The following is a 26867-nucleotide window of genomic DNA, read 5'->3' on the forward strand; positions in this document are numbered from 1 at the left end:
ACTAGGAGCAATAGCCCTCCCCTTCTCCTGTGCCCCAATACACACACTGCAGGGGTCTGGAGCTGACAAGGATGAAAACAAGACACTTACAAACACAAGTGACAATGCAACACAAGATTCCTAGAGACAAATGCAAAACACCTCTTAGACAAAAGAAGGTTCTAAGTCACTGCCTCTTGCCTTGATGGTGAAGATGAAGGGAGTAGCTACTTTCTCGGCTAACAGATCAGTTACACAAAATGTGTATAAACAGCCAAGTCAAACAGAAAGCAAGAACCTTGTCACCTGGGCCGGGATTATAGGAGGAGCTACTTGGGGCTAGTGACAGTGCTTAACTGGGCTATATGTAAACAAAATATTTTTATTTTTTTATTTTTTTTAAGCAAAGAGAATAAGTTTTACTTATAAGGAGACCAGTTTACTGGAAGTATCTGGCCTTTTAAGGTGTCTGTATTACAGGATCCCTTTGGGAGTCTGTGCTGTGATGAGCCAGAGGAGTTGCTTAAGTTCAGGGCTCTGCACCCTCATTCCTGCCTGGGGCTCACTCAGGTGTCAGATACCCATTGGGCACAAACCTAAGGTATTCTTAGGCAGCTGTGCCAGCACAGCACCCATCCTATAAGGTGGATGAGGACAAGGGATAAGTAGACCAGCTCTATGTGCAGCATTCCAGCCCAGGCCTGCCACTCCCCAAACACACTCCAGGCCAGGCCATTGACATTCAGGGCACAGATCAGCTAACCCAGCCAACCCTCCAAAGTGGCTTTTGGACTCTGTGTCACAAATCAGTCTGGCTGCCTTGGAACTGTGGAGGATTAGGACAAGTACCCAAACAACCAGGGGCATCAAGGCCACCCAGCCCCCTGCATCCCATGGAGGTCTTGGCCCATCCTGATGCTAATGCGCTTAAGTGGCTTAAGCTGCTTTCTATGAATGAAGGAAAGGCTCCGGGTGGGGGCAGGCAGGCAGAGGGCCATTGTGGCCACTGCAAGACGGTTCAGGAAATTCATGGTTGTGTCTCCTTGAAGGCATCTGCCCTCAACTGTTAAAAAACCTGCTTTATCTCACCAAGCTGGCAGCTCCCAAAGGATCAACATCTGAAGGTCCCCCAGAGCTGTGCAAGAGCCAGCCACCCCGCCCCTTCTCCCACATCCCTTCCCATGGAACCTCCCCATTCACAGGCTGTAAAGGCTCCAACAGGACCGAGCAGGCAAAAGGGCCTTCTCTTGGCCTTTCAAACCTGGGAAGTCGTGACCACTCAAGCAGAAAGCTGCCAGGCCCAGCTTTTCCGGCTCAACCTAAGGAAGGGATTTTAATTCTTTTGAAAGGAGAAGAAATAACCCAAATGCTATTTTTTAAAAGCCATCTAAGATCCATTTTTTTTTTTTTTTTTTTTTTTTTTTTTTGCACCAATGGCTTCATCACAGGGCCCTGGAAAGGTTGGCTTAGCCCTCAGAGGATTGTTTTGTCTCCTGGAATATGCTGGGATCACCATGTGCCAAGGGTGTTCATCTGCATTTCCTGGTCTCTTCTTGCTTAGACAGCTACCAAAGCGTGATGCCTAGTCTGGCTTCCCCAAGCCCAGGACATTGATGACAGCAGCAGACAGCTGTTTTTTGTGCTATCAAACCCCATGATTTTTACAGTTCATTAGATTTGCACAAAGCTACCCAGTAATTAGACGCCCTTGTGTGAGTGTAGGCATTGGCCAGCTCATCCCAGGAACTAAATCTGTTCGCTTTCCCTCCACTCAGCTGTCACAAACACTACTCACAGAGATCAAAACTTTATTAAGGGCAAATAGCCTGTTGGCCCTAACAGCAGACCAAGTCGTTCAGATGTAATATGAAAGCATCTGTTGTAAAAGCAAAAATTACCTGTGCTTTCTTTAAGAAAAAAATCTATCTATCTATCTATCTATCTATCTATCTATCTATCTATCTATCCATCCAGTGTCTCTCTATTATGTTACTCTGGCTATGTAGATGAGGCCTGGCCTTGAATTCACAGAGCTCTGCCTGCCTCTGCTTCCCTCTGGAAAAAAATCTTTAAAATGATATTCATTTGTGTGTGTGCCCATGTGAGTGGATGTGTGTGTGGCACCACATGCATGTGGAGACCAGAGAACAATTTGTGGGGAGTCAAATTCTCTTCTTCTACCATTTATATCCCTGGGATGTAACTCAGGTCATCAGCGTTGGTAGCCAAGCACCCTCACCCACTGAGGCATCTCATTGGTCCTTACCTGTGCTTTCTGACACACAGGTACTCCTGGGGCTAGATACTGACAGCCAGCCTCAGCTGGCCTCCAACTTCAGAGTAACCAGATTGCAGCCTACCCCAGGTCCTTCCCCCACTATCTCCTTATAGGGGCAGGGAAGGATACAGCTGCCCCATGAGGAGATGGCTTCTCAGTCCCAAGACAACCTTTACACGGCCTCTGGACATTTTGGAATCTGCTTTGGTGACCTGAGACGGTTTTAACCACACTTGCAAGTTTGGGGGCTACTCTTGATAACGGTGGTTGAGGCACATTGTAAAAACACATAGAGATTTTTAAAACTTTCTATCAACAGTGGAATCCAAGCAAGGCAGTGCTAGTGTATCTAGCTGGGCTGTCTGTCCTCCAGCTGTTCCTTAGCTACCACACTGCAAAACACAAACCAAGCCACAATGCAGTCTCTCTGCAGTACTCCGCACACCTGCCTCCAAAGCCCAGGAGGTTCTCTAAAAAGTGTATTGCTGCATGCTTGTCAGCAGCTGAGAGAGTCCAGAATTGCCTTCACTGGGCAGGTTTCTCTCGGTATCTTGCTGTATGGTGAGCTCCACCAGCTTGTGTTTCCAAAGGATCATACAGCCCTGGACTAGGCAGACAGGGACTCCTAGGTCAAGCTTTCACCACCATTCTCTATTGGTCTCCAGTGCCAGGGCTGCAGTGGGCACTGCGGTCCTGTGTCCATAGGTCACCTGGTCATGCTGAATGGGCCTCCTTGACACACTGTAGGGTTTTTCAGGAAGTCAAGTGGTTCCCAGCACCTTTGAAATTGACCGGGTATCAGGCAGGTAACTAATGAGGCTTCTTGGAGAAATAAGAGGGGGTTAAAGCAAAGCAGATGGGGGTTCTTGGGAAGCATGGAGGTGGTATTAGATCCTGCTGAAAGTCTCCCCATGGTGAGGAGCCAGCTCTGCAGGCCATGGATGTCTACAGGAGCCCCAGGTATCTGTCTGCACTCTGTCCATGCCCCTTTGTGTCAGGCTGGCACTACAAGTGATAACTAATGCTGTGGAGAATGCACCCAGACAAAAGTGGTAGGTAGGCTCTTCTTTTGGGACCCTTTTCCTCATACTGGGTTACCTTGTCCAGACTTAATATGAGGGGAGGTGCCTAGTCTTAATGCAACTTGATATGCCATGTTTTACTGGTATCCATGGGGGGCTTGTTCTTTTCTGGAGAGAAATGGAGGAATGGAAGAGAGGTGGGGATAAAGGAAAGATGGGTGGGGGATGTGACTGGGAGGAGAAGAGGGAAAGGAAACTGAGATCAGGATGTAAAAAAAAAAAAAATTGAGGGTTGGAGAGAGGGAGAGGTTTACAGATGTAGGATTCAGAGCCCTAGAAACAGTGGGCCCAGGAATGTCAATTTCTGTACAATGACATGGCCTGACCCCAGATTCTTCCCTGGTGCTTAATTACTATTTTGTTAATTGAAAATTCATACAATATATTCTGATCATGGTTCCCCTACCCCATTTCCTCAGATCCTTTCCACTTTACTTCCCCACACGTCTAACTCCATGCCTTCTTTTTCTCTCGCTTTAGAGAACAAATGGGGAAATTAAAAACACAAACAAATCAGAATAAAAAACAGTGAAAAGGAACAAGAAACACACACACACACAAAAACAAAACCCATAAGAACATAAAATTGGAAAACATAATATCCAAACAAAAGACCAGTAAGATAAATAATTAAACAAAGCAATATAAGACCAACCAACCAACCAAACAAACAAACAACAACAAAACAAAAACCCCAAAACCAACTACAAAAATACCATTGCATTCATTTTGTATTGGCCATCTCCTGTTGCACATGGGGTCTACCCTTAAGTGTAGTTTATGGTTTATATACTCAGTGAGACTCCACTGGAAAGAATTAATTTTTCCTTTGTAAGTGGTTGTCTATTTGGGATAGCTTCTTGGTTAAGAATAGGAGCTCATGTCCAATTCTCCCTTTCAATGCTGGGACCCATATGAACCTGTGCAGACCCTGTGCATGCTGACCATTAAACTTGTTTGTTTGTTTGAGATAGGGTCTCTCTACATAGTTCTGGCTGTCCTAGAACTCACTATGCAGACCAGGCTGGCCTCAAATGCACAGAGGTCACCTGCCTCAGCCTCCCAGGTGCTGAGATTAAAGGCATGAGCTACCACACTCCACAACAGCTGTATTATTTTGTTACTCAGACCAGGATATCTTCTGGTAGTTAGAAGGATGAATGCCCCAGGATGTGTGCCTATACCTTGGTAACACTGGCATCTCTGCAAAGGGAGGAGGCATCCCAGGAGTGATCCTGCCAGGGCAGGTGAGGAACTCTTTGAGGGGATAGAAGCAGTCCTCAGCCAGGACTTAAGCCAACAAGCTACAGGCTGGCCAGCATCAGCATCTGCAGCTCCCCAAGAGGCCCTGAATATCTGGGAGGGGGACACAGCCAGCATGAACTCCTCACTGAGCCTGCTTGTCTTGCCTCTGGCTAGAGCACAGCATCTCTCAGAATGTGTCCCAGGGGAGACATGGGCAGATTGGTGGACAGCTCTGGACCTTGCAAAGCCACCAGACACTCCATTGTCCAGCCCAGGACTATGCTCTGGGAGGGGTTGATGCCTCCATTGTCTAAGGTAGCCTGTCACTCACCAGTAGCTGCACAAAGCTATGGGGGCAAGGTTTAATCCTGACTTTAGTCAGCAGATGAAAACCAGAGGCCAGATGTCTCCAGGCTGTTTAAAAACCCAGAGCCTCCTGGCCTCACTACTTTTTTTTTTTTCTTGCTTTCCTTCAAGGGGGCTTGGGTGGGGGTGGTCAAGAATTAATCACAAAGCAGTGCCACCCCTAACAGACATCATGGGCAGCAAGGGGAGTCATTCCAGGGCAGGATAGGAATTAAACACCCCCAAGTGGATTAGGTGTCTCTCCCAGCCCAAGAAGAACCTGAAGGGAACCATGCCTGCCAATCCATTTGCAGAACCCAGGAGACCAGGTGCTTCAATGCATGCTTCATGAGTAAGCTGAACCAAAGATTCTAGCACTACCTCACTGGAGACGTTGCCTGCTCTGCCAAACCAGCAAAGCTGCTAAGCCAAAGGTGGAGAGATGGCACTCAGACCTGACTGGAATGGTTCTTAGACTCGGGGGCCACACAAAGGACAAGCAACTCCTCAGGGGTAAAACTACCTTAAAACTGAAAATGACAAAGCAAGTCTCCTTCGTGAAGCTGTGACATCTCCTGGTCTTTTAAATCACAAGGCTTCTGTGGGTACCCTCCTGACGGAGCATCTCCAGCCTGTCCGTGTTTCAGGACCCCACCTCACTAGTGCCTTGTGTAGAGACAGCCTGGATGGAGCACATGTAGGGCAGCCGAGTCCACCTCTGTGGAGCCGCATCTAGCCAGCTGGGCACCAGGCGACCAAGACTTACAGCTTCCCCTAAGTAGAACCTTCCTTTGGCACTTCTGCTTTATTCCCTACTCAGGCATAGTCTGTGTCACCAAAAACCAGGCAGCTCTGGTCCCACGGTGGTGGGGACATTCATCTGTTGGCAGCCACAGGCTAGCTCCCTGCAGTCCTCATCCAAGGTACTCTGGGATGGTCACACCAAGTTCTAGAGGCTTCTCCTTGGGTAAAGGCGTCAGACGGTGGTTCTGTGTTGTAAGCAGTGGAAGTCTGTCTGTACAAGGACAGCAGTTAATGGCTTCCTGCTCTTGAAAATGGTGCTTGACTCACAGGTACACGGACTGCCTGGCACTCACAGGCTTTGCATGTACCTGTGGGATGATGAGGGAAGGAAGCAAAGTGGTGTGGCTAGGAGGAAGGAGTGGAGTTCAGCGTGGACCCAATCCAGGTAGAGTGTGGGGTGCTTGCTCCTGTCTTTGCTTGCTGCAGGCAACAGCTGGTGGGTGGGCTTAGAGATACATCTTACCAATTTTTCATGCCCATCCTCTAAACATGACCCTGTTCCTGAGCCTTTATTCCCCTGACAACTTCATGCAAGAAAACATGCAGACCCTCTGATAGCGTGAAATCAGGAACAAAGGCCTGAGGACAAAGGGGTGAGGGGTGGCTGTGGCCGGCCAAATTTCAGCCACACACAGATGTTCCTAGGAATGTCTGAATTCAAGCCGATGTTTTAAAAAGAAATGAGCCTTAGAACCATGTCTTCTGCAGTGAGGAGGTCGGTCAGTCCCAGCAGCAGGCTAGTGGATCCCGACGGGGCCAGAGCAACATTACAAGTTTAAGTGATGGGCTATACTGGGCCCTCACATCTGTCTAAGCTGTGTGTCCCACACCAGTCTGTTCTTCCCTTCCAAGGTGAATTTTGCTTCATAGCACTATAGTTTACTGACATTTGAGCTAAAATCCCCAAGACTTCCAACAACAGTGGTAACTCAAGACAGGAAATCTTTGTGTAGAAACTCTGGTTTGAGGCAACAACCAAACCGCATTTAGCTACTACTGATGGGCAGGGTTTCAGACCAGGAGGGGCAAGGCTGAGAGGGAAGCCAAGATGGCTGTGCTGCCTCCCATTGTGCTGTGAATGGGGCAGGAACTCTGAAGAAAGTTTGAGCACCTGAGCAAACTTCTCCCTTTGCATGATGCTGGGACAGAGTAGGGCTGGAAGAGGCAGGGACACAGAAGTGCTTGTGCCGGGAGAGGCTCCCCTGACTCTGTCCACATATACCATCACTCACAGGACCTCTTCAGCACCCATATTCAGTTACAAATATGGTGACTATATCCCATCTCATCTGCATGTGAATCTATCAGTGCCACTCACGGCTGTGGGACATACAGGTGGACATGTGCAGGGATCATATGCCTTCCTAGCCTCTGCCTGCTCTGCAGGGGACTGTGAATCTATCTGACCACACAGCCTCAGCACAGGGGGCCACTGGGTCAGGAGACACAGGCAGCAGGGCACAGGTCACTAATAATGAAGGCTCTGCTTTCACTATGGGACACTTCTGGGTATGGCGGGCTTTGAAGTTTCCTGGACAAGTAAACCCCTTTCTGGTTTAGACAACTGAAGCTCATATGATGAATCTGCACTGGTCTAGGCAGATAGCAGCTGGTGTGTGGCAAGAAACTGCTTGTGCCAAGGAGGCCCAGCTTGTATGTATAGCCGGCACCTAGACAAGAGCATGTGAACCTAGGACAGGCCCCTCACTGGAATGGTGGTCACGGACAGTGTAGTAGAAACCCATCCTGGCTCAGTCTTTCTTCTTCTCATCTGAGCTTTTAGCTAAATTCCAGTCAAGAAAATGTACAGTAGTAAAGCGCCAGGAGTAACCTTCATGGCAGAGATGACATGAAAGGGGCTGACTGCTGACAGCTCCCAGCCAGCCCCAGGCTCTACTGCAGGAGGGAAGGACTCCCAGCAGGTGCTCCTAGACACAACGACCATTCCACACAGATGTCCCTTAAAACATATCAAAGGACAATCCTTACCACTAAGCTCACATTTTGATGAAGCTTGACCAAATGAAGACTTGACCCAGAGAATAACCATTATGTAGGTTAAAATGAGTTCTCTTAGAATGTTGAACATTAATATAAATTTGGGTTCTATTACATAATATGTTGTTAAATTAATAGAATGCTTTTCCTTGGAATATTTCCTTGGCAATGCTAACGATAAGGACCCCCTCTGCTGCTGCTGATACAGGGTGATTAGACACTGTAACCCCCACAAGCCGGGTATCTAGGTTCTAGAACACAGTCGCCTCACCAATAAAACAGTGGATGAAGTTTTAGGTTTAGATGCGGGTCACTGTGAAACAGGCACCAGGGATTTAAATGTTAAAATGTGATAGTTCTCACAGTCTATCACTGTCCTAGGATAGCCACTTGAATTTTAAACCACAAATAAGCATTATCTAACCATTCCTTGATAGTTGGCATCTATGGACATTATTTCAAATCATATCAAGGAGTAGCAATAAGGCTGACCAAAAAGTCACTCAAGTGACAGCTCCAAAATGGAAACAGGTGATTTTAATATCTGCATTCAATATACGAAAATAGTACCTGAACAAATTCCCTGACAATAACTGCACCCTAGTCAGAAGTCAGAACACACACAAGAGATGCTCATCTTGACTCCTGGTTCTATGCCCTTTGTGGCAGAGACCAGGGTCCTAGATCCATAGGAGACCATATGGAGAAGCCAATCCATCCTTATAGAGGTAAAAAGCCATCATGGAGCTGGCAAAGATAAGACCGTACCAGTTCTAATTGTGTCTGATAAAAACTTGTGACTAAACAGCATGTGCAAACAGTATTGGATTCACCCTGACAACCTTTCATACCTTGGACACGCATAGAAACACACACAGTTTCTGGATGCCCAGCCCTTGCACACCCTCATTTCTCTTGAAGTTGAGGTGGGAGTCAGTGTGTGCATTGTCCCATGGGAGGTTGTCTGTGGCCAGGCTATAAGAGTTACAGATTTGCACACCAGCATTACAGCCACTACTGTGGTTGTGGCAGCTCAGGCCCGCTAGGTCACATCTGTGCCCTCTCAAGTGCCTAGTAAGGCACAGTACATAAAACACCCTCATCGATCCAAACCTGGGTATCCCAGAGCTTCCCAACTAGCTCAAGTGGGTTTCACTGGGGCGGGGAGGCACAACAGTACAGCCTCACTTAGGACAGGGAGTAGACGGGGGGGGGGGGGATGGGGGGCTCTGTAGAACTGTGATGGCTGACCAGTCCACCCTCTGAGGCTAGAAGCTCATTCTGATTCATCAAAACTGAGGACAGGATTTTACATGATTTCTTGAGCTTTCTTCAGGCAGGTCCCATCCATCACCCCTCAGCTCCTCTGACTTTCCAAACAAATCAAGTCCTGTTGAAGAGCCTCACCATTTTGGAGATCAGAAGAAGGTACCAGTGATGGTAGAGGAAAACACCTGCTGGCCTGATATCACTGTAGGTCACAGGGCGGGGCAAAAGGGCTTGCTGTGCAAAGTTAACGAACCACAAGTGCATCAGCGATGGATGCTGTCCATCCATTGGGGAGCTGTCCTTCAGCAGCCGCAGAAGGCCATCTTCTGTCCTTTTCCTTGCTGGACATTGTCAACTGCTCATATGAAACAGAGTATTATAAAGACCCTATCATCTGTCTCCTCTCCTGAGATGGCTTGCCTTACAGCAGCTGGACAAAGATAGACATGGCACTAATGAGCCTGAGTGACTTGTTTGCCTCACCAAGGTAGGCCAGGACCTACTTTTATAGGTGTATGGGCACAAGATAAGGCTCATGTGTAGCAGGCACCCAACATCCATAACCCAGAAATGTCTCACAAGACTGCGCTGCCCCTGTAGGCAATGCTCTGTCTTGGCTGGAGGTATATTTGCAGTAGGACTTCTTCAGGATGTCCCTAGGATCACGAGGCTGTGAAGGATGGAAAGAAAGCAGAGCAGGGTCCCCACAGGCTCTTAAGAGCTGGGACAGGCCCTAAGTATGCAGCCAAACAAATCCTTGAGCAGTGAGTCCAAAGACCTAGCTCCTCTAATAGGATCTTGGAATAGAAAAACAGGAGAAACACCAGCTAATTAAGGTATGCATGTTGATCTTTGCAGAAGTAAATACTCTGAATATAAAATCCAATCTGTTGTTATAATTTACTGTGATACAGCTGATACTGCCATCCCTATTCAGAAATGGTCCAACTAGGTCTCCTTTTGAAGTCATTAAAAACATATTTTAATTTGGAATTCTGTTACTGCCATTATTTTTTAAAGTCCTTAAGTTAGGTGGTACTTTGTGTGCCCCTATTTGAGGTTATAGGACCTAGGCCTCCTGCCACCTGAGTGCCCAGTCTCCTGCAGGCAAAGGTGGAATGAAATTTCCACTTGATCCCGTGGGAGCCCTGGCTACAGAGGAAGAAGGGCTGCTACTATGACTCACTGCAGGGAACTAACTTGAGTGTGTAAAGTGTTACAGGAAATGGGGAGAGCCATGGTGTAGATCTGCCTGCACTCTTGACTTAAGATAGAATTCTGAGGGCTGCTAGCCAGGTAAAGCAGGCCCTGAAGTGCTCATGGGAACTCTACTGGGCTCTGACATGGCAGTGCCCACTTCATATGAAGCCCCGGTTTTAATGCCCACTGTTCCCTCTCCATAATACAGGCAAAGCTCATATCACATAGGGCTCTAAGGCTTACCAGGGTAAGGCCAATTAGTAAAACGCTGAGGAACAGGACTTAATTTTGGCCAATTCACATAGCTGTACACACACAGTAGGGTGGACACGGCTGCCACAGTTACCCCTGTTCACTGAGCACCTAGGGATATGCTGGTTGACACCTAGGCCCAAGCCTCTCTTGATATTGTCTGGAACATGCACACAGTACATGCAGGCTGTGCACACAGGGGCAGATCAGAGGGTTTGGTCAAACGAGGACACAATGACCACAGGGAGTCAGCACTTCAGTTGGACCCCACACAAAAATAGTTCACTGGCTAGGACAAGGGGCTCTCAGAAGGCATCCTTGGAGTCATAAAAGTAATGTCAGGGTGCTGACTTTCAGGAGCCCCTGGGTACCAATAGTGTTTAGACACCAGGCAGCCTGAGCTGGCTTACGGTTGTAATGGTCTTCATCACATTGTGGGTGTGACACTGGGGGATCCTCTGAAGTGCTCTTCCTAGTGGGCACAGCCAACACTGAGAACACCCCAGTGTCACTCTGTGTCCCAGGAGTTTCTCTGGAAGGCATCTGCTGAGATGGGGGTTCCTTCACTGGGCCCTGCTTTAAAACAGGTACAGCTGGCACCTGAGCATGTAGCTGTCAGTAACTGGCAACAGGATTTTGAAAGACAACCAGCTTCCAAAAGGCATCTCTCACCACCACTGATGGGAGGTGATGCACAGCAGGTGTGGTGAGCCTAGACCATGCAGAGACAGGCGCGGCTGGCACTGCTGTCACTCTGCGTCACCGTGGCCAGCTGAACACCCCAGCTGCTAGTTGCCACTGTGCAAGGCATAAAACATACCCTCCAAGCAAACCCAGCAGCAGGACTGTGCTAGAGGCTGCATTATTAATTAGAGTAATGGTGCGTGGTCCTGTTACACGGCAGGATAATCGTGTTTAATTTGTGTATGTTTTAATTATGGCTTAAGCGGTGCCAAATTTGATCACAGTATCATCTTTTCAGTTCTGCTCTGCAAGCATGTTTGCATTAATTTGCATTTGAAACATATGAAGCTGCTCTTCCTGGGGGCAGTGCCTCACAGCTCTGCACACAGAGCCTCTTTCACAGGCCACCCATCCCATCCCCACACTCCTCCCTCACTGCAAGTGACAAGCAGGTCTCTACTGTGCTCCAGGAGCTCCCAGAGCCTAGAGGCTGGTCCTTTTCTGGAGACACCCAGAGTCTGAGCCCACCCTCCCTGCAGGATGAACAATGGCTGCATTTAATGCATTTAATTTACTGAGATTGGGCTTAGCTCATTGGCCTTTCATTGTTTTGGAGATAGATTTAATTAACCTCTGATGAATCTTGCCAGCCAGTGTGATAGCGTGAGACCCCAAGGGGCAGGGCTATCAAATGGGCCCTATTCCCTGGAAGACTGGAATCTCCTTGCCTGTCCAGGATGGCAGGACAACTGAGGAGTGCTCTGTTCTGGGCGGGGACTCAGTGGCCTAAGAAAACAAAACAAAAAGCCTAGGCTGATTGAAAATCAACCCCTACTGTCATTTTAGGAGGTAAGCCACCTGTAGATGAATTACCTGTATGCATCGGGTATCTCAGGCACCAGCCTTCCCACAGCCTCAGGACTGCCTTTCCAGAAGACACCTTCCTTCAGGGCATCCTATATTCTGAGGAGCATACCTTTCTACTTACGAATGTGTCTGTCTGTGACTCTTCTGAATTTCTTACTCTGCCTCTTAGAAATATGAAAGTCATTTGGAGGTGACCTGCCAGAAATGAGGGTACAAAGATTTCTAAGAGTACTTGAGCAAGCCAGGCATTGGTGGCGTGCGCCTTTAATCCTGGGAGGTGGATCTATGTGAGTTCGAGGCCAGCATGGTCTCCAGAGCAAGTACCAGGACACGCTCCAAACCTACACAGAGAAACCCTGTCTCGAAAAACAAAACAAACAAAAAAAGAGTATTTGGGCCACAGCTGATCTGCAGGTGTCCACACTGAGGCATCTGGGGCCCTTCTAGGAATAACAAGCACTGAGAGGGGAAGTGAGGAGAGGAAAGGACACTGGGATTCCAGTCAAAGGCCCCCAGAAGCCATCATAGGCAGTGTTCCGGTAAGCATGGACTGGCTGGGCTACACGGTTCCTGTGGATCCTCAGGCAGTCCTCTGTGGGGTGGAGGCAGAAGAGTACACGTGGTAGAGTGAAACAGTAGATAGAACCGTGAGCCTGGGAGTTGAGGTGGGACAGGCTTCTCAAGGAGGGTAGTGGGACCATGTGCCAGAATTTTCATACCGGGCTGGTGATGTTAAAATCACAAGGATACAGGGCCTTTAATCTCAGAGCTACAACCTTTTTGTCACTAACCGGGCTTTTAAAACTTACATTAATAAATTGTTTTCCACATTTTTTACTGTTTGCTTTACTTAACATGGTAAAGTACAGTCAGAATGTAAAGGCAAGCTTTACTGGTTGAATGAATAACAGCTATCCACAGGTCTTAAAGAGCCTCAAAAGCCCTCCAGGAATTAATGCACAGATCTAAGATATATTCATTTATTTATTGAGCAAATAATCCAGTTTAAAAACTATTGATTCTCCTCCCACTCCTTTGCATGTGTCAGGTTGATAGCAGAAACAAGGAGCTCCAGGCTTCTAGAGTGGAGAGAGACGTACACCAGAATTAGTGATTGCGGAAGAGCCACAGCCATCAGGCAGCATGCCAGGTCAGCAAGTGCCTGATGCCAATGATCTTACTGCCCTGTTGTGGGGGCCTCCCTGAGAGGAGGCTTCCTTGGGGTGTTACAGCCATGTAGGTAATGCTGTCCCACCCAGGGGCTTTGAGAAGAAAACTGTAAAGGGCGCTGTTCACAGGAGCCCAGCAAAGCTCATATGACCACAGCACACCAATGCCAGTAGCCCTCATGTGGGGAAATGCAGACCAAGCTGTGCTTAAGGAAAGCACCCCGCACAGATGGCAAGTGGCTGTAGTGGTCCCTCCTCAGGCAAGGCCCAGAGCCCCCAGTGAGTGTACACAGCCCTGCTACTATGTGTCATCTAATACCTGGAGGTAGGTGGTACAAAGACAGTGGTGTTTAAAAGAGACCCGACACTGTGTGTACCTTGCTGACAAAGGAGAAGCTCCTACTCTACACTCTTGGGTCCTATCCTTGTGGCTAGAGACACTGCCTGTCCCTTCTGTGGGAATCCACACAGCAGATCACAGTGCCACCCATCTTGAGTGGGACAGTGCCACATATGGAACACTGTAAAGAACAGTTGGGACTCTGGCTGGAGACCCTGTGGTGTGGACATCTCAGAACTGTGTTTCCAAGATGAATGAAGATATCTTATTCATATCTTCATATGAATAAGGCTTCACCACCAATAAAGGGCGAGGAAGCTGAATCCCAGTGCAAAATGATAGCAAGTCCACGGAGACATTTTCTCAAATACAAAGGTCCTTGAATTTGTACTAAAACTTCATCCAGACCTGCTCTGTAAAACCTGGGGAAAATGAAACTTGACATCTGGCTCCTTAACTGCCTGATACTCAAGGCCGTGCATTGTGGAAGGGATGCTGCAGGCAACATAGCCATATTAGCCAGCACCATCTGTTCAGGCATGAATGGGGACAATGTCCAGGTAAAAGGGGCTAGCAGCAGGCTGTCTTCAATGACAGTTCCAATGAAATAGAAGCATCACTTAATAAACTTAGAGAGAGACTCTCCCAGAAGCCATACCTCCTCTTGGAAAACTTACTCCAAACAGTGAGAACTGCAGGAGACCTGAGTGGCTTTGCAGATACATCAATCTGGCATCAGGTGACATAAACTCACCCTTCATGAGGTCAGTGCACCTAGGTCAGGGCTCCAGACACATCTAACACTTAGCAGATTACCATAAAGGCCAACAGTTCTCTGACAGACCAGGAGGCAACACTGATTTTGATGGCTTTCCTGACTACTCACAGAGGTAGCCAGCAACCATGAGACATAAAACCATTCATACCTTGAGAAAAGGGGACTGTACAGCGAGGTGAGATCTTCTGGTGATTTCTCTAAGTTCCCACAGTCCCATTCTCTAGTCCCCATTATGGTCTGACCCACAGCAAAGGAGAGGTAGCTGGAAGACAAGGCATCCAGCCCCACCATCACTTGGCCTCCAGCTCAGCAAAATAGCCACACAGCTCTGGCTAGAGGCTATGTGGTACAGGGCAGATTGATGGCCCCCTGGGCACTTACTAGCTTCCTTAGGGAACACACAAATGCAGAATGCTTCGTTTCTATGATAACTGAAGCTGCCTGACTCTGCTCAGGTACCATAAGGAGGCAAAGGGCAGGTGGTGAAGCTAATGGCCCTGGTGATCTCCTTCTTGACTTTGCACTCACCCATACAGCCAAACTGTCCTCCCATCCTGAAGGACAGATTCAGAGAGTACCCATTAGCCATTCTGAGCCCGTGCAGACTGGCTGCTTTTTCTTATGGCCTGTGTCCCACCCAGAAGGAAAAGTCTACTGTGAAGAAGCTTCTTTGACCTTTCCCCAACCACAGGCAGCTCTAGGCTGACCAGCATTGGCCTTCTAAGAGTCTGTTCCTTTCACAATGGCCACTCTGTGCCAAGTGGAAGCCTCTGGGGAGGCAGGGAAACCATGGTGTACAGCAGAATTGCTGACCTCCAGCAGCAAGCTGGCAACTCAGCTCAGAAGCTCGGGAACAAGAAAGAGGAGGCCTGGGAAATGAGTCTTTATTCTGACTGTTTTAGAAACTGCACATGCTCCATGGTATTCCTTCTTCTTTCATGGCTGGACTAAGATGAACTGTTACTTCATGGAAACTGAAGTGACACTCACAGACCCTGTATTGGTGTGAGCTAGGTCTTTTGCATGTACATCATGATCATGTAGCTGGGTGCTCTTTTGGCACTGCTAACAGTGGGAGTGGGGTGTGGTACTCTCACTCTTTTGCCTGCTCTTGGGGAACCTTTTCCTCCTACTGCGTTACCTTGTCCAGCCCTGATATGAGGGTTTGTGCCCTGCTATGCCCTGTTTGGTTGATATCCCTGCTCTTTCTCTAAAGGGAAATGAAAGAGTGGATCTGGGGGAAAGGGGAGGTGGGAGAAGAGGGAGGGAGAGAAACTGCGGTCGGGATGTAATGTATGAGAGGAGAATTAAAGAAAAAAATGGTGTACTGTTACCAGCAACCACTGGACACCCAGGACCCCCCACTTCCATCCACTACCCACTGAATATCTAGGGAGAACAGCTATACCCACTGAAAATCCAGGGAAGACGCCTTGTACTGCAAAGTTCAAAATGTACCCAGTGGGCCTGCCCTGATGAGGTACCCTAAGCTTAATTAATCACAGAAGGATTTTAATGGCACATCACTCATCTCTGCCAATCAAAGGGAGACACCTGCTCAACTCTGTGTTTAAAAAATAATTTTCTACTGAGGATGGAAGATTAATGTGTGACAAGATTTGGAACTAAAACTATTAATGAGAAGACAGCAATCTGAGGTACCGAGTGACTTCATGCTGTTTTCACTGGGCCCCTGCATGTGTATTACCTAGTGCTGCTGCATGCTTTAAAGGTCCCAGGCAAGGTGCGTGTGGGAGGTGAAAGGGGGCAGTGCCTCACTTCTGCACATCCAGTTTTCTGCCACCAAAGAAGGTAGTACATCCTAACCATGTAGAAACCAGGAGAGAATAGCTCTGTCCCAGGGCTCAGGATGCTTGAACTCATCTGGTGGCAGGCATGGACCTTACTACACAGTAATCTGGCCCTTAAACCAAACCACAGGACTTACTTCCCTTGGCAGCACACCCTAGCCACATAGTTTCCTCCCAACCTCAGTGGTCACATCACTTGTCTTGGTGCCAAAGTTTGCCAGCTGCAGTCATTCTAGGGACACCAGGACCTTGGCACCCTGCCTAGAGTTCCCATAGTAGTCAGCATAGCTTTAGAGTTCCCCAAACCAAGAGAGCCTCAATTCATTAAATCAAGTAGAACAATCAGTTTCCTGGTGTTTGATGAGGATTAAGCAGTGGAAATCCCAGAGCTCAACAGTCCTCAGCTCTGCAGGTATCGGAGCATCAACACACAGTTTCCCCAGGTTGTTTCCTGCAAGGGACACTGAGCCCAGGTTCCTCTGTTTAGCCCTGGCTGTCCTGGAACTAGAGCTGTAGGCCAGGCTAGCCTTGAATTCAGAGATCAGCCTGCCTCTGACTCCCAAGTGTGGGGATTAAAGGCATGAGGCAGTCCTGCCTGGCCAGGATGCCTATGCTTAAAGCCAGCAATGGCTGACAAGCTGAACAATTGTACAGACCCTTTCTCCCTGGCCCCAGGCAAAAATTTACTTAAAAAACAAAAAATAAAAAGAGCACAATCTATGAAAATGTTGTCATGGAAGTGGCCTAAACAGCATTTCTCTGCCACTATTGGTTCTGCCACAATGCCCAGACTGAGGAAGAAACTTAATGCCTACTTACCTCTACAACAGATTTGGAATCCAGGCGGAAGTTGAAATCACCAAAAACAAAGTAGGAAACTTTTTCAAATCGCTGGTCGATGATTCTGGGAAAAGAAAAGGAGGCAGTGGTCACCTAATGCTGCAATGCTAACCAGCCCAAACAGGCCTGGTCCAGCTACTCCTCCATGCTCCCCAAATGTTTCCTGCTATAAAGACACTATGGTGGTTGTTTCTTGCACTCCAAAATCTAGTGCAAAGGTTACCATCATGCACACAGCAACAAACAGCACTCAACTGTCCTTATTGGCTGGCCAGGAGGATGTGGAAATCAGTAGTGCATACAGAACTAGATAGACACTTGAGTGATAACAGAATTCAGAAGAGACAGAAGTGGAAAGCTTGTCCCAGGGAACAGGTGTGCTTATGGCTGCCCACAGCTGCTCTCCTTTTACACATGAGCTCACTCTTACTCTGCAATGGTTACATCCCACCCAGACACTTCCAAGTCACAATGGAGAACACCTGTAATAATACACGGGCTAACCCATGCTGCTTTGCTGAAAGACTCTACAAATTCTCCACCAGTCACAACCACTTCATGAGGAATTTTCCCATTGAGAGATACAAACACACAAACATCTGGCAGAAGGACACATAGCAGCTTCCCTTACAGAGGAGCCAAGTCTCCCAACCACCACACAGGGCAGCTCTCCTGCTCCTGAGGCAGGGTAAGTGGTCCTTGTTTCTGATTAGAAAGTGAAGTGAGGACCACTTACAGCACAGATTTGCTAACCAGACACCAGTAGAGCAAAAGCATGCCTTCTGTCCAGAGGCAGAAGACATCCAGTAGTTATTCCAGAATTAACCTGCTGTGACAAGTTCCAAGGTAGAAAAGGCTCATGTTTTAAGTAAAATAAACATGACGGGCTCTGGAGGTGGCTTACTTGCTTGTTCTACAAGCATATCATACCTGAGTTTGAATCCCTAGTATTCACTTAGAAACCCACATGTGGTTGTGTGTGCTTATAATCCCAGCATTTAGGTGAGACCCAGAGGATAAAGACAGGCAGCCAGACCCCGAGAGCTTGCTCCCTGGCCAGCCAGCTGCGCCTAAATGACCAACTTCCAGTTCAGTGAGAGACTCTCTCTCCAGGCAATAAGGTAGACAATGACAAAGGAAGATACTCAACAGCTTGCTCTGCCTTCAACATGTATGCTCATACTCAAATTTATGTACTACATAAATATATGATATACACAATACACATGAAACAGAAGAGGAAGAGGAGTGGGGAGAAGAGAGAAGGGAAGGAAGAGAAGGAAGAGAAAGAAGGGGGAGGAGGAGAAATTTGATTATTAGGCAGCAGTCAGACAGACTTTCTCTATCACCTTGGCTCAAGTGTCTAGTGGCTAGTGGCTACCAGGAAGCCCAATGTGTCATGCTGTGGCCTGGTTATTGCCTCCCTGTTACAGATATGCTTCTGTTAGCATCAATGAGTATCAACGGGGTGGCAGGGGTTGGGGGTGGGGGTGTAGCCTTGCGTGTGGGGGTATCTAGAACTGAACTTAGGTTGCAAAGGAAACCTGGAAAGTAGCAGCCAATGACGCACTTGTTCATTAGGAGGGTCCTAATTTATATGGCTTAGTGTTACACTGGTTACACAGTCCAAGTATGAAGGGTGTCCAAACCCTGGGTTCACAGAACAAGTCACCAGGAGGAAGCCAGTTGCCCTGGAGAGGAATGTGGAGAGTTCTGTGGGCTGGGCTCTCTGAGGGGCTGGAGAACTCTGCCCACTGGCCCAGGCTGGGAAGAAGTCTTTTCTATAGGAACTGGAATTTGATCTTTTGTTTTTATGTCTGTGGGGCTCTGTGCTTGGCTGTCACTATGGGCTTTCCTCTTGCGGCCTGTTGCTGCTCCTTCCTTTCCACTTATACAACCTGAACATGTGCTCTTCCATGCTGTCTTTCCTGGGGCTGTGTGGGATAGTCTGAAAAGCACAGTCTCTGCTTTAACTCTCCTACAAGGCCGACTGTCATAAAATATGTCCCATGCCTCACATCACACACACAGCACATGGGTCCGCATGGGCCTTTTGGAGACTACCTACTGTTTTCATAGACTTTAAAATAAACATCTATTCCTATACACCTTTGACTCATATGACTTTTATGTTTGTTTGGTTTGGTTTTGGTTTTGGTTTTGGTTTTTTTTTTTGGGGGGGGGGAGTTGGTTTTTTTGAGACAGGGTTTCCTCTGTGCAACAGCCCTAGCTGTCCTGGCACTCACTCTGCAGACCAGACTGTCCTGGAACTCACAGAGATCCATTTGCCTCTGCTTCCCGAGTGCTGGGATTAAAGGTGTGCAACACCACTGCCTGGCTACTTACACTTCTCTTATTGGGAATGAACATTACAGATGATCTGAACTTTTCATTGTCATGAATGTCTCCACACACATGAATGGCTACATCCTTCAGAAGCCACGGCCCGCTCAGGCACGTGCTGTGTGCAGATCACAGACACCTCGCTGGTATGTTATGTGCAAAGGCTGCAGGCATGCATATCCAACTTCACAGCAAGAATTTATCTCTACAGAAAGGGATGGCTTTGGAAGTCTCATGGGCAAAGCAGGGAGGAGTCAACTTGCATTCATCAGTACTGGTTTCTTGAGCCAAACACTTTTGACTTCATCTTCACTTTCAAGGGTTCCATCTCTTCTAGTACAATGTGTACAAGCCACCTCAAGCTCTGAGCTTGGAAAGGAAACTTTGGCTTTTCCTGCGGTCATGAACCACTCAGCAGGTATTCACAGCTGTCCAGAGGTTATGCTGAGGCATCTGGAGAGGCGAATGGCACCCACAGGTCAGAGTGTGGAACAAGCCAAAGCCGAGCTCATTAAGAGCACCACAGGAGGAAGTGAATTCACAGGACACCAAGGTGTGTCTGTGTGAGCACGTGAACCTGCAAGCTCTGAGTGGGATAGTAGAGGCCAGGCCTTTTTCTGTCTCATCAACTAGTGTGAGCGTCAAACACAATGGGCTGCACTAAGTTCAGATTAGAGAAAACAAAGGCCTAGAAAGCAACATAAAGGTGTGTGAGGTCTTAGAAACCGCTAGCCACAGTAGCACACATGTACTTGGCTAATCAAATGGCAGAATCCATGTTAAGGCAAATTAGTTAAAAAGCCCTTTTCAGATTTAAGCTGAGTGCACTAACTTTAGATGCCTGTGTACTTAGTGAGACAATGCTGCATCTGGGCCATTCCTCACATGAGAGGTGCTGATGGGTCCTGACTGAGCCCCATGCTGGGCCTGTGATGACCCAGGAAGGCAATTTCACTGGCATGGCTAGATTCCTGTAAGACTATCATTAAAAACCTAAACTTTATCATGCTTTCCTGCCCTGCTCTTTTTGATATAATAGCCCAAGCCAATTAATAACAACGCCCATCTCTGAAGGTCGCCCAGAAGCAGCAAGATAAAGGGGCTGTCAGGGCCGAGGCAATCGCCTGAGTGCCAGGCCAGCGGCCCTCACGGCACTCACTTTTAATTTCTACATAGTGCCATTTGGACCAGAGAAAAAAGAGTTGTTTTAAAATTAATTACCTTGTCAGTGGCTATTATGATTAAAAAGGAGGCCCACATCAATATCATGTGCCTTATTCAGAAAGAGAATTACAAGAAGAGCCATAAAAATCAATTTTTTAGGCCTGGAAATGGTGTCTCTTGTTTGACAGGTGATTCCAGGATGTGACAGCACCACTGGGGGAAGGGTGGCTTTTTCTATCTGGCCAGGGCCTTGTTCCCCATCTGAAGACGTTACCTCCCATAATGCGACGGGCTCTCGACTTCTGGAGGAAAGTCACAGTCAAAAATCACCCTTTCAGCTGCAGTCACTTCCATGCCACAGGAACCCTGAGGTGCCTTGGACGCGCTGAGAGTCTCTATGGTCACGGTGGCTGCAGAGGGCACCAATGCAACATCTCGCAGGGTGTGAGAGATGATAACCTGCACACAGCTTGTTTACTTTTTCACCCCAAAGGCTGCAAAGGTCTAGAAGGTGGATTTAGCCATGACTAGTCAGTCCCATCCCCTGAAGTGCTTCTAACACACTGATAAATTGCCTTTCTTCCCTTTTTACTCTTTGACCAATGGTTGGAATGCTAAACCTTTTGGCATTATTATGCTTTTACTTAACCATGGAGCCTCCATTACATTACTCTGAGGTTCCTGCCCCCAACTTTATGTTGGTTTTGTCCTCAGCTATGGGAGAGACCATGTGTGTTGATCAAATAATCTTAAGTAGCTAAAATACCAATGTTATAAAGCAGCTAAATTACCCAAAATATTTGAGGGTAATTTAATTTCTTAAGTTTCTCTTTATCATAAGTCATCTAGTCACAAAAGTAAATCCATCCAACAAAATAAATGCATGGCCAGTCTGAAACTTCCCTGGCCCTCATTCCTCACCCAACACCTGGGAAGGTGCTGTTGGGGATAAGATCTATCCCCATGGGTCCTGAAACCCTGGGGACCCTCAGTTCAGAGGGTTTGACTGAGATATGAGAGTAACACTTCAGGGGCAAAGGAACAAAAACCCAGCCATAATAGGTTCACAGAACACCCAATATGGCTTGAGGTGGCTTGAAGGACCTCAGGTCTCATCTTAGCAGCCACCACATTCCTCATTCGTAAGTAACTAGTCCACTGACCCCAAGCATAGTGCCCTTGACACATGGCACACAAGCCAGGGCACTCTGAGATTCCTGCCCCCAGCATCATACAGGATTGCTTCATGTAATAGAACATTGACAACCTGGGCTAACTGGTTCTGATGAGCAAGCTACCTTCCCCACCATGGGCTATGGGAACTGCTGTTCCCCACCTGAATGGCAGTCTCCGTCTTAGCAGGTTTATGGTCCAAGCTTGGTACATGAGCTCCTTCTAGGGAATGACCCAGGGTCACTGCACTGGAGAAGGGGCCTTTAAGGAGCTCATGGAGGTTAACAAGGTCAGAGGGGACCTGACACGAAAGGAAGATTCCCCAGAGTTGTTGGCTCTCTACCATGTAAGGACACGGTGTCCACAAGCCATTTTTTTAGAGCCTGGCTTGCTGCCCTTAGCTTGAACTTCAGCCTCCAGAATTGCAAGAAATGAATCTCAGTCAAGTCCCTTGTCTGAAGCTCTTGGCTGCAGCATCCAGAACTCCCTGGGACAGTGTTCATCCTTAGGGCACTGACTGTGAACAAAAGGACAACAGAACATGAAGGGAGACATGGGACATGCCTAGACTCTGTAAGCTACTGGATTCCACCTACTTTCCCGGTGCTCCAGTAAAGACTGAGATTATTGGTGGAATTTTTAGAGATTGGGTTTTTCCTCTAGACAGGGATTGGTTCCCTCTCCCAGTGGCAATGTGCTAGGGGTGTTCTGGGCCATAGCCACATTGGTCTTTCCCAACTTTGCAAAAGCCAGACTCCTTGATGATACATGTCCCACTCTGCTGGGGGAACTTGTGCCACTGTGTACGCTAGCATGAGAGCTACAAGTCTTTAATTCACACCTTCTGGCTAGACGGCTGGTCCTCTCTTTCTATCTGTCATCATTCCAATTTATTTTCTAAGCATAAGATCTAGATATTGAATGTACTACTTCCCTCCCCCCTCACATTGAGACAACTCCACTGGCTACAAAATCCCACCAGGCTACATGGAAGAGCCTTAGCCTCCAGGAATGCTTTATTTCCACGGCACCTAGCGGGAAAACCCACAGGTGAGATCTCTAGGAGCTGAGCAGCCCTTAACTCTCAGATGCCCAGCTTTACCAGCTCTAGAAAAATAAAAATCGTGTTGCCTCCCCAAGACTGGCAAAAATGGGATGGGTGGGGAAGGTACCATTTGGTAAAATACCTGAGAACCTCTAAAGGGGGTCTCCACCAAGGAGCAGTTGATGTGAAGCCACCAGAGCAGAAACATGCTGCAGGTGGAGGTTGAGTGGCAAGAAGCCATTCACAGCATTCTCCAAGCATTGCTGTGGATATTCTCATGTGTAAAACATACACACACACACACACACACACACACACACACACACACACACACACACACACACACACACACACATCCCTATACCTATGCACCCACACACACCCTACTACATCTACGCACGCACCCACACACACACCCTATTACACACACACACCTACACACACACACACACACACCACACACACACCTACACACGTGTGATGATCTAAACCTGAGGCACAGAAAATAAAAAGATGTACAACTTGTAAGACAAAAAAAAAAAAAATCACAGAAGCATGCAAAGAAACCCAAGCACTGAATCCAATCCAGGTGGTACTGTGTGGCCACTGAGGCTCAGGACACAGACACACCTTTCTTTGTTTTATTTCTTCAGAAAAGAGAAGAAAGGTAAAATGCACTGAGTAGAGGTGTGTGATTTTTCTCATCTTAGCCTTAGCCTTCTATAGGCTTTTGACACCTGGATTCATTTTTAGTAAAATGAAGAACACACTGCAAATTTCATCAATCATCTGAGACACTGGTCTCACAGACTCATCTCGCTCCTCTGTAACTGGACTTGACATGTCCTAGCTACCATGCTCCCAATGGAATCCATGGCAATGCTGGCACAGGCCTTGGGGTTTCAGGCTGATGATATACATGGGCCCTTTGACTCACTATGGGAATTCTGTGCTATTCAGGGTGAGCTCCAGACAGTGGGTGCCCTGAGACCTCCAAAACTTAGGCTGTAGGCAAACCCCACAGAAACACCTGCACTTCTTCTCCAGGACAGGAGGCTGCAAATGAGGTGCAAGAAACAGCTCTGTGCCAGCCACACCAGAGCATTCCGGAATGACCTAGATCCTTAGCGGGGAGCTCGCCTCTGCCTAGAGACGCAGTGCTTTTCTTCTGCTCACTGAACAGCAAGGCGAGTTCTGGGAACGGCCTAAAGAGAAACATTTAGATTGGAGGGTCTTTGAGCAGCCTGACAGCTGACGGATGACCATCTATAAAGCGACAAAGAGGGGCTGTGTGGCAGCCGGCGTCACATAGCCTCTCCCTGGGAAACTAATTGCTCCGGATTGTCCCAAGGGACATTATTTTTCTGGCAATCATTTCCTTTGAATGCCTAAAATGAGCATGAAACAACTCTTTTCACTGGACATAAAAGTTAAATGTCCCAATGTTGATCAAATTAACTTCAGCACTGTGACAATGGACTGTGTTTGTGAGAAAATAATGGGGGGACAGAGGGGTGCTTTATGCCAGGGTTTCACAGTTGTAATGTAAAAATGTCTCTGTTGAACTAGCCAGGCCACATTTCAAAGGGGACACTGAAGGCTCCTGTCACTTGGCAGAAAGAAAATCTCATTTCATGGGCTGAGCACTTGGGATGGTTTCAGGGCGTGCTCACAGTTGTTGCCTCAGGGTCCCAGTTTAGTCACCCTGGGTGCCCCCAAAGGGCTAACCTTGTGTCAGGAGTATCACAGCAGTGACCAGTGCAGGCACCTCCTGGAGCCACAGGAGGGTGGGGACCTTTGACATTCCAGCATCCATAGGCCCTAACAGATGCCTTCAACTTCCTGGACCTCTGAACCCACCTGAACTTCTCAGAGCCACCTGTGGGTTTTCTTTTAAAATCTTTCATAACAGGGTGTACTAGTGTATGTCTTTAATCCACACACTCAGATGGCAGAGGTAGGCAGATCTCGGTTCAAGGCCAGCTTGGTCTACAAAACAAGTTCCAGGCTAGAACAAAACAAAACCCCACACATATGCACATACATATACATACATACATACATACATACACGCACGCACGCACACACGCGCGCACACACACACACACACACACACACACACACACACACACACACACACACACAAACTTTAGGCTAACGAGCAGGCTCAGTGGTTAAGAAGACCAGGGTTGGAGTACTAGAATCCACATGGCAACTTAGTCTCAGAAGATCCAATGTTCTCTTTTGTCCCCCATGAGTACCAGGCACATGTGATTTTATTATATATATATATTATATATATATATATATATATATATATATATATATATATTTATATATATATACAAAATAAATCTAAAATACTTCAAATTTTTTTCATAACTAGATATTTAAGGCTAAAAACTCAAAATTCACACAGGAATAGACATGTTATCCGATAATAGAAGTCTTGGCTGGCCAGGCATGGTGGCTCATGAGAGCAATACTAGTACTCAGGCAACTGAGGCAGGAGAATTACTATGGGTTCCAGGCCAGCCTGGGCTACAGAGTAAGTTCCTGTCTCAAAAAACAAAAGAGGAAGGAAGGACCAAAGGAAGGGATAGAGGGAGGGAGGGAGGAAGGAAGGAAGGAAGGAAGGAAGGAAGGAAGGAAGGAAGGAAGGAAGGAAGGAAAAACCCCCAAACAAACTTGCAAAGAAAAAGAAAGAATGCAAAGCCAGGCAATTCTAGCTGCTTAGGCCAGAGTGAGAGGTCAGTCCTCACTGGCTCCCAGGTGTCTCAGGGACACATGTGTCTTTGCATGCACTGGTTCTAGTGCAGGCAGGCATGCCACTCACAGCTGAGGCTCCTGGGGAATTGAGTCAGCGTTGGCTCTTGACTTGTTTTTTTTATAACTGAGTAGTCTTAGATTTGGAGGAAAGTTATGACATACTGGTGCCTCTTCTTTCTTCCCTTTTGTGGACAGGGATGCAAGACTGTCTTCTCAGACGAAGACAGGGACCTACACAGGCTGGACAGAGAGATTAAACCAAAGAAGCCAGCCTCTCTATCCCAGCCTCCTCACTGTCTCCTGCAGCTCAGTGGGGCCTGCAGACAATGCTCACACGGTTCCCAGTGCTGCTGTGAATACAGCGCTGTTGGTGGCGTGTCCATTCAAAGGCCAGTACAGCATTGTCCTCCCCAATCAGCACAGTAGAATGCAGTCTGCTGGTGGCTGCCAAAAGGTTAGCCTCCCGATGAAAGGGCGGGCCATTATTCACCACTCCTGCAGAGTGCCCCTTTGTGCCCAGCAGCCCAGCCCTACACTGCGGAGGTCCGGATCTGCGGCTGGCTGAGCTCGCCACAGAGGCCATTCATTGGAATGCAAAGATGCAGAAAAAGTGGCCCCCAGACCCCAAGGCTGCTTTTCTGGAGGCATGGTGGTGTAGGGCAATGACACATTCTAATGCCTTACCACACTGACAAGCTGACCATGGTCACCGGGACTGATGGACATTTGGTCTCTCTCAGCTCCCAGCTCCCTGGGAGGTCCCAGGGAAAGGGCCATGGGGCAAGCAGCAGGAAGAACCACCCAGACAAGGCTCTTGCTGCCGGATGCTGATTCACTAGCCCAGAAGGCAGCCCATGGAGGGACACACCACCACCACAGAGGAACCTGCTAGGAGGGAGGTTCCAGGGGGCCCCCACCTGAGCCTCTAGCGATCTCCTGGAAATGTAGACATGGTCCTGAGGTGAGACACTATCAGTTCAGTGCTGTCCTCAGAGTCTGGTCTTGATGGGGGCAGCATCAGCTACTTTTCCACTCCAGGAGCTAGTGGGCAGCATCATCACAGTGCCTCCACACTAACACGGCTGGGCAGGGCCCATCCCAGAGGTACTTGAAAGTAGGGCTGGTAGCTGGGTAGTGGTGGCACACCGTCTTTAATCCCAGCACTCGGGAGGCAGAGGCAGGTGGATCTCTGTGAGTTTGAGACCAGCCTGGTCTACAAGAGCTAGTTCCAGGACAGCCTCCAAAGCCACAGAGAAACCCTGTCTCGAAAAACCAAGAAAGAAAGAAAGAAAGAAAGAAAGAAAGAAAGAAAGAAAGAAAGAAAGAAAGAAGGAAGGAAGGAAGGAAGGAAGGAAGGAAGGAAGGAAGGAAGGAAGGAAGGAAGGAAGGAAGGAAGGAAGGAAGGGCTGGTGAAGTGTAGTTGTCAGGAAGA

The 26867-nt window shown here is 47.9% G+C and overlaps 1 protein-coding gene across 1 annotated transcript in view; it reads right to left on the reverse strand.

Moving 5' to 3' along the window:
- The window catches only part of Inpp5a (inositol polyphosphate-5-phosphatase A), a 189267-nt gene that overhangs the window by 24450 nt on the left and 137950 nt on the right, over positions 1-26867 (reverse strand). The window contains exon 9 of the mRNA XM_027409069.2: positions 16921-17005. Within this exon, the coding sequence (XP_027264870.1) occupies positions 16921-17005 (85 nt within the window). The remainder of the gene's footprint in view (positions 1-16920; positions 17006-26867) is intronic.

This window comes from Cricetulus griseus, chromosome 3, assembly GCF_003668045.3.
Source record: "Cricetulus griseus strain 17A/GY chromosome 3, alternate assembly CriGri-PICRH-1.0, whole genome shotgun sequence".
Classification (NCBI taxonomy): domain Eukaryota; kingdom Metazoa; phylum Chordata; class Mammalia; order Rodentia; family Cricetidae; genus Cricetulus; species Cricetulus griseus.